The sequence below is a fragment of the Oryza glaberrima genome, chromosome 4, assembly GCF_000147395.1.
Source record: "Oryza glaberrima chromosome 4, OglaRS2, whole genome shotgun sequence".
Taxonomy (NCBI): domain Eukaryota; kingdom Viridiplantae; phylum Streptophyta; class Magnoliopsida; order Poales; family Poaceae; genus Oryza; species Oryza glaberrima.
Window position 1 is genome coordinate 17,575,246 of NC_068329.1, and position 12,602 is coordinate 17,587,847.

The following is a 12,602-nucleotide window of genomic DNA, read 5'->3' on the forward strand; positions in this document are numbered from 1 at the left end:
ATTCGGTCTTTCGGTTAACCGAGGAGACTAACCGAATTGACCGAACAAAATTCGGTCTTTCACTGCCTAGGACCGAATTTCTCGGTCTCGGTCTTTTTCTGCCTACCCCTAGTAGCAAATGTGTGCAGGCTGTTCACGGCTTCCACAAGAATCGCAGTCGGGGATAGAAACACGGTGCGCTTCTAGGACCATGCATGGATCAAAGGACGCAGGGTCAAAGACCCATGCCCATAGTCTATGCAACCTCCTAGAAAAGGAGAAAGTCGCTGCGCCAAGAAAAGGAAAACGATGCCTGAGTCGGAGATTTGACCTTGGAGATAAACCTGCAAATCACAGTGACCCTTATTGAATAGCCCGTGGCACTATAGATCGCAGTCTGTGGCGTGCAACTGGATGAATTTGAACCGGACCAAATCACATGGAAGTTCATAACCCACGAGCAGTACTCGGCTTCGTCAGCTTACAAAGCACATGCAGTGGTGCACCCGACACGACCTTTGACCTGTTGATTTGGAGAGCATGGGCGCCTGGGAAATGTAAACTTCATGCCTGGCTCATCATTCATAACAGAGTATGGATCTCTTACCGGCTTACAAACAGGGGATGGCAGAACAATGGGCAGTGCCCCCCTGTTGGGGAGAGGATGAAACGGCCTTACACCTCATCACGAAATGTCGATATACCAAAATAATTTAAAGCCTTGTAGTGGATTGGGTGGGATACCATCAGCTCAATTCCCGGCATTGGGAGACGACTTAGACGGTCAAAGATTGGTTGGAAACGTTAGCCACTTCAACTGGCATCCCAAGAAGGGGCTGTGCACCCTGATCCTCCTCGTTGTTTAGGAAATATGGAAGGCGCATAACGGGCGAATCTTCGAGCACAAGGAGACCATAACATTGTATCTCATCGCAAAAATAAAAGGAGAAGCTAGCACTTGGGCGTTAGCGGGCGCTAAGCGATTGCGCGATCTTATCCCGCACCTTGTATAGTAAACAGATTTTGGCTTTCGCATTTTCTTTATCTATAGGGATTGTTTTTTTTTCCCGCTATATACAATGAAAATACACACTCTCCTATTGGTACCATTAAAAAAAAAAGTGTGCAGGCTAACTTGGCAGCCAGTGGCAACGGTAGGGCTAGAGAAGGCACGGAGACGAGGAGTGAAGGGAGCCGGACCCTCGTGGGGGCCACACCAACCGTATGCGAGTCTGACGACGCACACAGTAGTCCCGGGGCCCAGGATCCACGTGCCGCCGACTCGGAACGGCGTCACCACGCGGCCACACCGGGCCGCGTCGATCGCCACCGCCCCATCACCGCGCACCGACGCCTCTGCCCCGCCACGCCCCGCGTGGCGGCCGCCGCGCCACGGCGGAAACCAATCGGAATTCGGGAACCTCGCGGCCGGGCCGGCGCGCGCCGTATTTTCGTCGGTTTGTTACAGGTAGTCGAGTGGAAACCTCGTTCCATTTTGGGCGAAACCGTGCGGGAACATCTTGGCTTGGCCGCTGGAAAAAACGCCTGGATTTCCCTTTCCAGTCGTCGCGTGTCGTCGTGTCGCCCCACTCGCCCGTAATAAGTCCGTCCGATTTTCGCTGAAATGCGCGGGGAGGTTTCGTGCCGCGGGCGGAAGTTTCGATCGCAGCAGCCGCCCGGCGCGCGCGTCACCGTCCGCAACCGCCACCCGGAAAGGGCATCCCAGGGCCGGGGGTGCACGGAACTGCTTCTGCGAGCTGAGCTGGTAGTAGCGACATACACGTAAGTACGTTACCAGATACAGCCCAGGCACCCGATGGTCGGTGGCGGCATCCGGCGCGGCACGCATCGGGGCGAGCCGTTGCTACTACTATATAAGAGCGGGGGAGCACAGCGCCTCTGCTTCCGTTTCAGTCACTCCCCGATCCATCCAAATTCCAAGACAAGCTCCTCGTGCTTTCCTGCCTTGCCGCTGCGTCGCTCTCGCTCTCCACGGCACGCGCACGCAACGCGCGACGCGGTCCGGCGCTAGCTGAGCTGTGACTAGCCGAGCAAACACCCGCGGCTCGCCACCCCCCACCCGCGCTGCATAAAAACGCCCCACCTCCGCCGAATCGCCGATCCGCGCGCTGCTACCACCACAAACATTCTACCGCGGGACACACACTCGTCTTTACCACACAACACGAGCACGCGCGCGAGAGAGAAAGGGGGAGATAAGAGCAGTTTGACTTCGAGCTTCAACCACAGCCGAGTGATCCATGGCGGCAGGGGAGCAACCGGGAACTGGGTCGCCGCCGCAGCCGTCGACCCGCCTCTTCCTCCTCGTCCTCGCAGTCATCCTCACAGGTGAGCTCTGGTGCAATCTGGGAATCGGATTCCTCATTTTCACATTTCACTCCTCCCTGAACTGCAAGTCTGAATTTACATGTTACAGTATACAGTTTACCAATCAATTTAGCATCTCGGGGTATTTACTGAGGTGCGCCTGAACTGTTGAATAATAGTATCTATTAAATTACGACATAAGCTGTCAGCGTAGGCTCAGACCGTGAAACTTATATTGCTGACAGGATATAGAAGAAATGATCAAACTAAAGAAACTCTAAGCCTGTTGTGAAATGGTTTTGAATATAAAGGAACTCTGAGCTTACAGCATGTCTGAACTCAGAATGAAGGTTAATGTTACTGGTTGAACTAGCTGTACATACATATGATCCTTTGCATGAAGCTCCCTGACCGTTTGAGTTTGACCTTCGTAGCTAACTGGTGTCTCAGACAATCTCTGTGTCTGTTTAAGCATAAATTATTTGCACGGAATTATTTTTTGTTCCATTTTCCATTTCTTCACATCGCTTATTTTTTAATGGAAATTATGATTGATACTGCCTTTCCATTAGTTCAGTGCATATTTAATTCTGTTCTGACTTCTGAAAGTTCTTTTTTTTTATTAATGGTATAAATATATTTATGTATTTTGCCTCAATAAGGAATACTTCATTAGGCTATACTAATTATTTTTCCCAAAATAATATGGGACCACCTATACATTTGGCCGACAAATTTTCTCCTAAAAATTTGACAGATGTAATTGTAATACAATCGTAGTGTAATTACACTGTAACTTATATGTAATTACACTGTAACTTGCATGTAACTACAGTGTAACTTGTACGTAAATTTCATGTAATTTTGAATCATTATATCTATTACAAGATTTGTTTTGCTGAGGAAGAAAAAAAATCACGGCACACACATATGTATAAGGATTTGTTCCCACAACCTCCATTTTACCGAAATAACATATTACAGAGAGATTTTTGAAAGTTACATACAAGTTACACTATAGTTACAGTGTAATTACATGCAAGTTACAGTGTAATTACACTACGATTGTACTGTAATTACATCTGTCAAATTTTTGGGAGAAAATTTGTCGACAAATATATAGCAAAATCGAACAATATTGCAATTCACATTGCAAGCTATTGTGAATGGTGGTTATTAGATGCCCTTGCTGATATAATCTTACCTAAATTTTTAACGCATATCCAGTGAGATTACATGGTCCCCCTTGTGCTCCATGGCGTAAGGCAGGCTACCCACTAAGATGGCATCACCCCAAATCCCAATACTAAATCCGAGCCTTTTAGCTTATTTGCCTAAGAAACGAGTCTATTTGTCACCTTTTCGCCTCAATTTGACGTGCATCTGATCTGGTTCTGAGCTGTGATGACTTTCTCCGTAAAGCTTGTCTGCGACAGTGGTTTGCTTAACTCGCAGTTGCCAGCTAAATCTGATGAACTTTTTGATCACTTGTGGCCATAGGAAGAGAAATTTTATAAATCATGATCCTCTACCCTGGAACTCTGAAAGGTGTTTGATAACGTAAGTTGTTTTTTTATTGACTTGATTCTTGGTGGGACACCCGAATCACATGCTCACATGTGGACCAGACTTCTCATCAGATCATGTAATTAAGTAATTAACTAGAATTGTGTACCATTGATCAGAGGTGCAGCTAAGATTTCTCGTAACTTTAGTTACTTTTCAAATCTCCTAGATTCCTTCACCAATGATCTGTTCTGGTGCAATTTGGGTCATTTGTGGACCACATGATGTATGTTGTCTTCTTTCTGATCAGATGATCAAAACCAAGTCATGAAGTTATGTCTATATATAGCGAAACTGTTTTAGGGCAAACAGTCCATTTGTGGTGAAAACTGAACACTAATGTCAAAAGCCTCCTGGAAAGTGAAAGGGTTTACACAAAGTTGTTTTCCTCTTTTACCCTCTCAACAAAATGCATTGTCCATTGTCATAAAAATATTGTTCTTTTACTTTTCAATATGCATTTTTACCATTTGTTTTGTGTTGTTAGTTATCTATCTAGAAAAACTTTACGAAGTATAATATTATGAAAAAATTTCTTATGCCCAACTTATTATTCATATGATTTTCATTCATTCAGACCTTCACGTTGGCATTAACTCGTATGTTTTCTGTGACTAGAGTAGTACAATCACGCATCTTAGGTTAATATAGAAAACATATTGATTTTGATCTGATCTGTAACAATTGCAGATCAAGTGCTAGCGGCATCAGCTCAAGGCATGTCAATCGGGATCAACTACGGGCAGATCGCGGACAACCTCCCTTCTCCGACCAGGGTCTCGGGTCTCCTCCGGTCGATGCAGATCAGCAAGGTGAAGCTCTACGACGCCGACCAGAACGTCCTGAGCGCGTTCCTCGACACGGGCGTGGAGTTCGTCGTCGGCATCGGCAACGAGAACGTGTCGGCGATGGTGGACCCGGCGGCGGCGCAGGCGTGGGTGCAGCAGCACGTCCGCCCCTACCTCCCGAGCGCGCGCATCACCTGCATCACCGTCGGGAACGAGGTGTTCAAGGGCAACGACACCGCGCTCAAGGCTAACCTCCTGCCGGCGATGCAGTCCGTGTACAACGCCGTCGTCGCGCTCGGGCTGCAGGGCCAGGTGAACGTCACGACGGCGCACTCCCTGGACATCATGGGCAGCTCCTACCCTCCCTCCGCCGGCGCGTTCCGGCCCGACGCCGTGCCGTACATCCAGCCGCTGCTCAACTTCCTGTCCATGGCGGGGTCCCCGTTCCTGATCAACTGCTACCCGTACTTCGCCTACAAGGCCGACCCGGGCAGCGTGCCGCTGGAGTACGTCCTCTTCCAGCCCAACGCCGGCGTGACCGACCCAAACACGAAGCTCAACTACGACAACATGCTGTACGCCCAGATCGACTCGGTGTACGCCGCGATGCAGGCGCTGGGCCACACCGACGTCGACGTGAAGATCTCCGAGACCGGGTGGCCGTCCAGGGGCGACCCCGACGAGGCCGGCGCGACGCCGGAGTACGCCGGGATCTACATCGGCAACCTCCTGCGGAGGATCGAGATGAAGCAGGGGACGCCGCTGAGGCCGTCGTCGCCCATCGACGTCTACGTCTTTGCGCTGTTCAACGAGAACCTCAAGCCGGGGCCGGCATCCGAGCGGAACTACGGGCTGTTCTACCCCGACGGCACGCCGGTCTACGACGTCGGCCTGCGCGGGTATCTCCCGCCGATGGACGAATCGAAAAGCGCGCGAAAGGTAGGCGGTGTGAACTGTGAATTCGATCGTTTTTTTCTCCTTCAAAATCTGCAAAACTGTTACGAACTTTCTGCTGCATGTCACGCATCATATAGATAAAAGAATTTAGATCAGGTGACCGTGCTGCTTTCATATAATACTTTATCAAACGTTTGGCAACTAGCTAATCACATGGCCTAAGCAGGAATAGAACTCCCCACTAAATCGGTGTCGAAAGTAATTGATGACTTTGACGCATCTGCTTTAGTTTTGCCGCGAAAGCGTGAAGTGTCCGTTCTATGAATGTGCAAATGAAACATCAGAGATAGTACATCCTCCTTTTGCATCTCTAATTTACAAGAGACCTGACTAGTAACGACTAACGACCGTGACATTTGTCCTTGGCAGGCGGTTTCATTGTTAGCTCTCATCGCCATTGCATCGATCACTCTCATCTTATCCTGAGAGTATATACTTTTGTCCAGTTCAGTAAAGTAGAGTAAAGGTGCAGCATCTCTTGCTGCTGAAGATTCCCATAGAAGAAAGCAAGGTAAGATAGTTGGAAGACAACCAGCATTTTTATCTATGTAGTTTTTTTTTGAGTGAATTTATCTATGTAGTGGATTCTTCATGTAGTAAAATAGCTTGTTTTGGATTAAGAAATAGAGAAAATTCTTCAAATTTGGAAGATCTAGTAAATTCTGATACTATAGTAGTTTGCCATATTAGTAGGAATTAATCACCTATATGCTCATGCCACATACTAGTATGCTCAAAGATTAACCTAATATTACATTACTCCAGGGATGCTTCGGGAGCACAAGATCATTCAGATTTCAGAACGATAGGATCGCCCATGCATTTAGTGTCTTTTTATTTTTATTTGATACTAGCATTTAGGGGCTAAATTTGGCACAGATAGTGATGTAGAAGTAGAAACTAACGAAAGCTTCGAGATGATACAAGTCCAGATCTGTAATATACGACCTTGGTTTGATACAATTCTTGTTGATTAATTTCTTATTGATACATTTTGATTTGTTTATGCAAACTGTATATTGTATATATCAGTGGGACAATCATCGGTACATAAGTTCAGAGAGATATTTGTAGTATTGTACATATTATGTGGCCCTTTTCGATGTGTAATAATTTTGATCTGAGAGTTTCAGGGCGTAGTACTCGTGCAGACAGGTGTGTGTATAGTACAGTAGTACATGTGTGATTATAAAAGTTGCAAAATTGTAACCTAATTAATACCCCCCCTATGTTTCAACATTTTTACTTATTATCCCACACATATCAATAAGAAACCAATGAATACACCCATATTGTTAGGTCCTAATATAATTATTCTTCATTTTTACCTACTTACTTTTACAAACATCGATACAATGTCTGCTAAAAATGAACTTATTTACTTACTATTATTCTTCATTTTATCTACTTACAATTTATTTATGTTGTACTTTTACAAACTCCGATACGATGACTGCTAAAAATCAACTTATTTACTTACTTTGGTATATACGAAAAGGACGAAAAATGGACTTATTCCCGGACAGCAGGAGTAGTTAGGTCTCAAAGGATTGGCAAAGTACTTTTTTTTTTTTTTTGGAGAACTCAACTTCCTAAGGATTTTTTTTCCCTATAGAGCCCTTAATTTGATTAATAGGAAGATGATAAGAAATTTTCTATAGGATTGTATCCCTATAGTCAATTTCATAGGAAACCTCTTAGGGAACTTTCATTTGGATTATTTTCCTCCAGTGCAATCAAAGGATTTTCTTTCTGTTTTACATGTTTTCAATAATTGGATGAACATATTACTTTAGTTTCTGTGTTTTTCTTATATCTATGTTTTTACTGTACGTGTTTTAAAGGGTCCTGGTGTCGAAAATGACCGAGTATAGATGCAGTTGTAGCCATCTAGCGGAAGAACCCACCTGACAAGCTCGTAATTAATTAATTACTAGTAAACGTGCACGTGAAATCCACGTGACATAATATTTGATGAATAAATAATATGCAAGGAAAATATGGCGTTGTCATTGATCAATGTACGTGCATGCAATCTCTTGAATGGGTAGAGCATGCTAGCCCAGAAGCAAATCAACTTGAAATTCACAATCGCCACCATCTAGCTAAAAAATCTGAAATCTTAGCCTACTACTACAGTTTGAGACAAAATGAGGCACTTCTTTTATTCAGTTTGACACGTTGCAGTATTTACACCTATAAATAAATCCAAATAAACCCTAAAAATCCTTAGGAAACATCAATAACCGAGCCTCTCAAATGGAAATTTATCAGATCTTCTCATGGTAGCCTCTGCTATTGTGTTCTCCCTGTGCAAAATAGAGCCCAGGTTTGCAGAAGCTTACTGCCCCCGCGTCAACTTAGCTGAGCTGCAAACCTTCTTCATGAAAGCCCACATCCTACAAAATCCTAAGGCAGAAGTATACGGCTTAAATCCAGATATGCATGCACGTCTGTCTTATGTAAAGCAAAGCACCCATCTTAGCTAAGACAGAAATCCAGGATTGGGTAAGATGACATCACATGATTCTGTACAATTACGAAGAGCATTTGCTATCTAACTAATTACTTAGAGCAGTTGTTGTATGATTTCGTACAAAATTATATAGCTGTAAATATAGTAAAAAAAGAGCAATTCTAGATGAGATTTTCATATTTGAGTACAGATATACTTATGATATTTTAGTCCAATGGTAACATCTAATAGGAGTTACTAACAGCCAAAAAAAAAAACACATCTAATAGGAGTTACTAACAGCATCCAATAGAGATATCTAGCAATCTTGATGGACGGAGTTTGACATGAATAGGAGCAGTCTTACTGCTAGTCATCGTCTCATCTTCAAATAATTCTGAATATAGATATGGGCTGTGTTTAGTTCACGCCGAAGTTGGAAGTTTGGTTGAAAATTGGAACGATGTGATTGAAAGTTTGTGTGTGTATGACATGTTGATGTGATGGGAAAAGTTAGAAGTTTGGAAAAAAACTTTGGAACTAAACACACCAATGATAGTGATGATAATATAGTATAGGGATATAGATAAGCTGTTACTGATATACCTACTGCTAGTCCTCATGAGTTGTTCCTACATGCTAGCAATAGTGTTTTTCAAGATGCAGCACAGTAGATCTGAAAGACATGGAATTCCTGCTTCGGTGTTACCCATCAAACCATAGCAATTTTAGCAAGTACAGTTAAAATTAGCATCAATTCAAGCCAAATATCATACCATAGCAAGGTAACAGGAAATTCCAACAATAAAGTATTGTCATGTAGAAACGACACCTAACTCCATACAAATTACCTTTATGTTGGCCTTTGCTATATTTTTTTGCCGTATGTTTCGTTTTTCTTTAGATTCAGAGTTCAGTTGAACCCTATTTTCCTTTTTCTCATCACATGAATCCTGTATTTCTTGAACCTGCAAGGACCTTATGAGGAACAATTAGCAACTCACATGAAGAAAAAAAATGTTACTGACATCAGCAGCAAGACATTTTACCCAATCTTGCTGAAGATATCGGTGTGGAGCCCCTAATAGTGACCATGGTGGCAGTGGTCGAACAAATTTTTATTGAGTATTTCAACAAATGCATGGTCAACATTTTAGCAAACAAATAGTGAGCACGCTGCTGTACAAAAGAATGACTGGAGGGAACCATATAACAAATAGTTGAAGAAACATAATCTGGATGCAGGTGGATTCCTTGGGCTAGCTGCAGATAACATTTTCATTTTTGCTAAGGTGCAGAGCATGGACTAAAGTATGGACTCAAAGATTTGGAACAGAGCTCTAGAATTCATTAGAGTTTACCAACATTTAGAACAGAGCTCTAGAATTCACATTGGCTGGGATCTAAATACAAATAACATGTCAACACTCTGTAAATACAGGAGTTGAAAATAACAATATAATGCAAAATATGATGCAGAATGTATAATCAAACACTGCAACAGATTTTGTAAATACAGGAATGTATAGTGCAAGATCGTCTAAACTACTGCAACAGATTCTGTACGTGAATCAAACAATAGCCTAATGAGCACATTGCTTGAGATGACTGATAACCTGGCACAGCGAGCTACCTCCGGCAGCCTGAGGGAAGCAGCTCCAGCCAGTGGAGTGGGCTGCACTGGTTCCATGACCAGTCAACGTGAAGCACAGCGGACGCAGGGGTTATTGGTGTCGGCGGCAAGGCAGAGGCATGGGTGGGTTAGGACTTAGGAGTGCGTACCGAGGACAGCGGTGGCCGGTGGAGATGGCGGCAGCGACCGCGGAGGAGATCGGCGAGGCGGGCGTCGCGGTTGGCGTGGCGGCCGCGCGATGGCGAGGCGTCGGCAGTGATGCGGGCGGCGGCGCCGGTCGGAAGATGGCGGGGCGTCGGCGGGAGTCGCGACGCCGATGTGCACTGGGTGGGGCTTCGGCGGCGTCGGAATCTCCACCGCTCCACCTCTACCAAAGACTCCCCAAATGCTGCATCACGTCACATCGATGCTCCACCTTGCGAGCCGGCTACCCCGCCGATCTCCACGGACAGAAGCGCCGGGATGAGGGTGGGGTGCCGCGGGAGGAGCCGGCGGCGACGCGGAGGAACCGTCGGCCGGTAGATGCGGGGCGGTAGGGGTGACGCGATGTGGGAGGCGTGGTGGGGGAGGCGGAGTTGGGAACCGCCCCCGGTGGCGGCGGCGGCGAGGGAGGATGGCGGTGGCGTGGGGAGGGCCGTGGAGATGGTGGCGTGGGGGAGGGCGGCGTCGGTGAGGTGAGGCGGGCTCAGGTCCGGCGGGCGGCGCGGCATGGGAAGGGGCAGGGCGGCGATGGTGGCGTGGGGGAGGGCGGCGCCGGTGAGGTGAGGCGGGATCAGGTCCGGCGGGCGGCGCCGCGTGGGGAGGGCGGCGCAGCGTGGGGCGTGGGGCGGGCGGCGCGGCAGGCGGAGCAGTGGCGTGGGGGCGGAGATTAGCGATTTCTTGCTGTGCGTGGGGGATGGCGGCGCCGTGGGTTAGTTCCAGCGGGCGGCGCAGCGTGGGGATGGCGCGGCGCGGCGATGGGTTAGGTCCGCCGAGCGTGCGCGTTATTTTTTTTTCGCACCGTCTCTTTTTTTTTCTCCGTGCGTGGTGCGGTTTCTTTGGATGACAGATGGGTCCTACGCGACAGTGGATCAGAAGGATTAGAGGATTGCTGGATGAACTTGTACTTTTTATATTAATATATTAATATTAGTATAGATATAGATCACGTCCTCTTCCACCGTCGTCAATCGTCATACCACGGGCAGTGGCAGGTGAATCACGCGCGTAGACACGTATTATCGACTTGTGAGTTGTGAGGTGTGTGAGCGTGACCCCACTCTACGAGCGGATCAGGCAGGCCAATGAAAGGTCAGGCCGTCAGGGCAGAGCAGAGCGAGGGAGGTGTGGCGTGGCGTGGGCTTCTCTCCTCGCGCACTGGGCAACACCCCCACGCAATTACGCAGGCCGAAACCGAAACAGCCGAACATCCCCGCGAATTTTCTAGGTTGGCTCGCAGGCTAGATTCTTAATGGGCTTTTGCAGGCCGTGTTTCAACTTTGTTGGAATAAGTCCACCTACTATCCCTCAACTTTACGTCGAGTACTTGAATCTGTATAACATCCCTAATCACCAATACCAGAAATATCTACCCCTCAAGTATTCAAAACCATGTAAAGTAAGTCCCATGACATGTCATGTGCGGTTTGCTGACGTGGTATCCTAGTCAGCAAAAAAATATGTGAACATGTAAGTGGCCCAGCCACTGAAGATTTCGCTGCCAAGCAGCGCTCGGTGTGCTGCCTTGTGCCGGCGCTCCTCTTGCCCACCATGCCGAGGCAGCCTCCAGCCGACCGAGGCGTCGCCGTCCCCTAGCACCTCACGTAGCCCCCCCCCCCCCCCTCCCTCCCTCCTCTCCTCGCTCGCGCTTTCGTCTACAATCTAGAGATCAACTCAAATGGGAAAACTCCTTCGCCGCCGTTGTCACCATCGCCGAGGCGCTCCCCCCTTCTCATGCCCCTACCCCACTCATCACTTGGCCCACCCCCAATCCTGAGCTGGGCCGTCGTCGCTGCCTCCATCGGATCTAGGAGCGCGAAGTTGCCTAGATGCCCTCTTCCCCACTCCCGCTCCCGTCCCTCGTCTTCCATCTTGATCACACCGGGGAGGTTGACGCATTCGCGTAATTTTGTAGAGTAATATATTTATAAAAAATAGTAGAAAAACCTAATTTAAAATACCATTATTTTTTTCTACTAAGTGCGTCTTTTTTTTTTTACTTTATCGTTTTTATCATAAGTCTGTACGTACGATTCTTTACCTACTTTTTTTTTCTTCCGGTGAATAGTAGGTAAGCTTCATTGTTTTTTTTTTCAGTTGGTACATACATACAAAGTATTTACATTTTTTTTTCTTTTTCCAACCCACAGAATACAGGAGGAAGGTATCACTTCTTTTAACAAAAACAATACACTAATTTAATGGTCTAAAATATTGTGTCCACCAATTTAAATGAAAATTGATGGTTCGATAAACATTATCATATGACAACTTAAAAGTGTTTGTAGGAGTGTCACGTGGTGGTTTAAGAGCATTTATAGAAAGTTTAATAAATTTTCAGTATATAATAGATTTTTTTCAATCTTTATCGTGACAAGTAGCTGTTGACATGCTCTGCTATTCACATTCCGCTGTCGTCGTTGCATCTCCACATTCTACAGTGTGCTCCATGCATTTTGCCTGCACGCTGAATAATACCTGTGGACGGCTTAATAGTGACCGCTTCATGCTTTGCAGGTACCAGAAAGCGCCATGGGCCTTATCCTCCTCCACTTACCGATTATGGGGCGGCTAATATACCAAGTTAAAACTGGTAATCCCCATGTTTTTAATAGCTGGAAGTGGCTCTTATCAAAAGATTATATATTTGGCCTGCCATATGCTCTTTAAGTCTTGTCCTGTTCTAATATTCTCTAGC

The 12,602-nt window shown here is 46.3% G+C and overlaps 1 protein-coding gene across 1 annotated transcript; it reads left to right on the forward strand.

Moving 5' to 3' along the window:
- Nucleotides 1-1,875: 1,875 nt before the first annotated feature.
- On the forward strand, nt 1,876-6,610 carry LOC127770518 (glucan endo-1,3-beta-glucosidase 14-like). Its single transcript, XM_052296260.1, has 4 exons — nt 1,876-2,328; nt 4,564-5,600; nt 5,988-6,129; nt 6,384-6,610. Exons 1-3 carry the CDS (start codon nt 2,241-2,243, stop codon nt 6,042-6,044), a joined length of 1,182 nt encoding a protein of 393 aa, XP_052152220.1. The 5' UTR covers nt 1,876-2,240; the 3' UTR covers nt 6,045-6,129; nt 6,384-6,610.
- Nucleotides 6,611-12,602: the final 5,992 nt, after the last annotated feature.

Coding starts and splice junctions, on each gene's coding strand:
- LOC127770518 (XM_052296260.1), top strand. CDS start 2,241: ATGGCGGCAGGGGAGCAACCGGGAACTGGGTCGCCGCCGCAGCCGTCG. Junction 2,329..4,563: donor CCTCGCAGTCATCCTCACAG/GTGAGCTCTGGT, acceptor TAACAATTGCAG/ATCAAGTGCTAGCGGCATCA. Junction 5,601..5,987: donor AATCGAAAAGCGCGCGAAAG/GTAGGCGGTGTG, acceptor TGTCCTTGGCAG/GCGGTTTCATTGTTAGCTCT.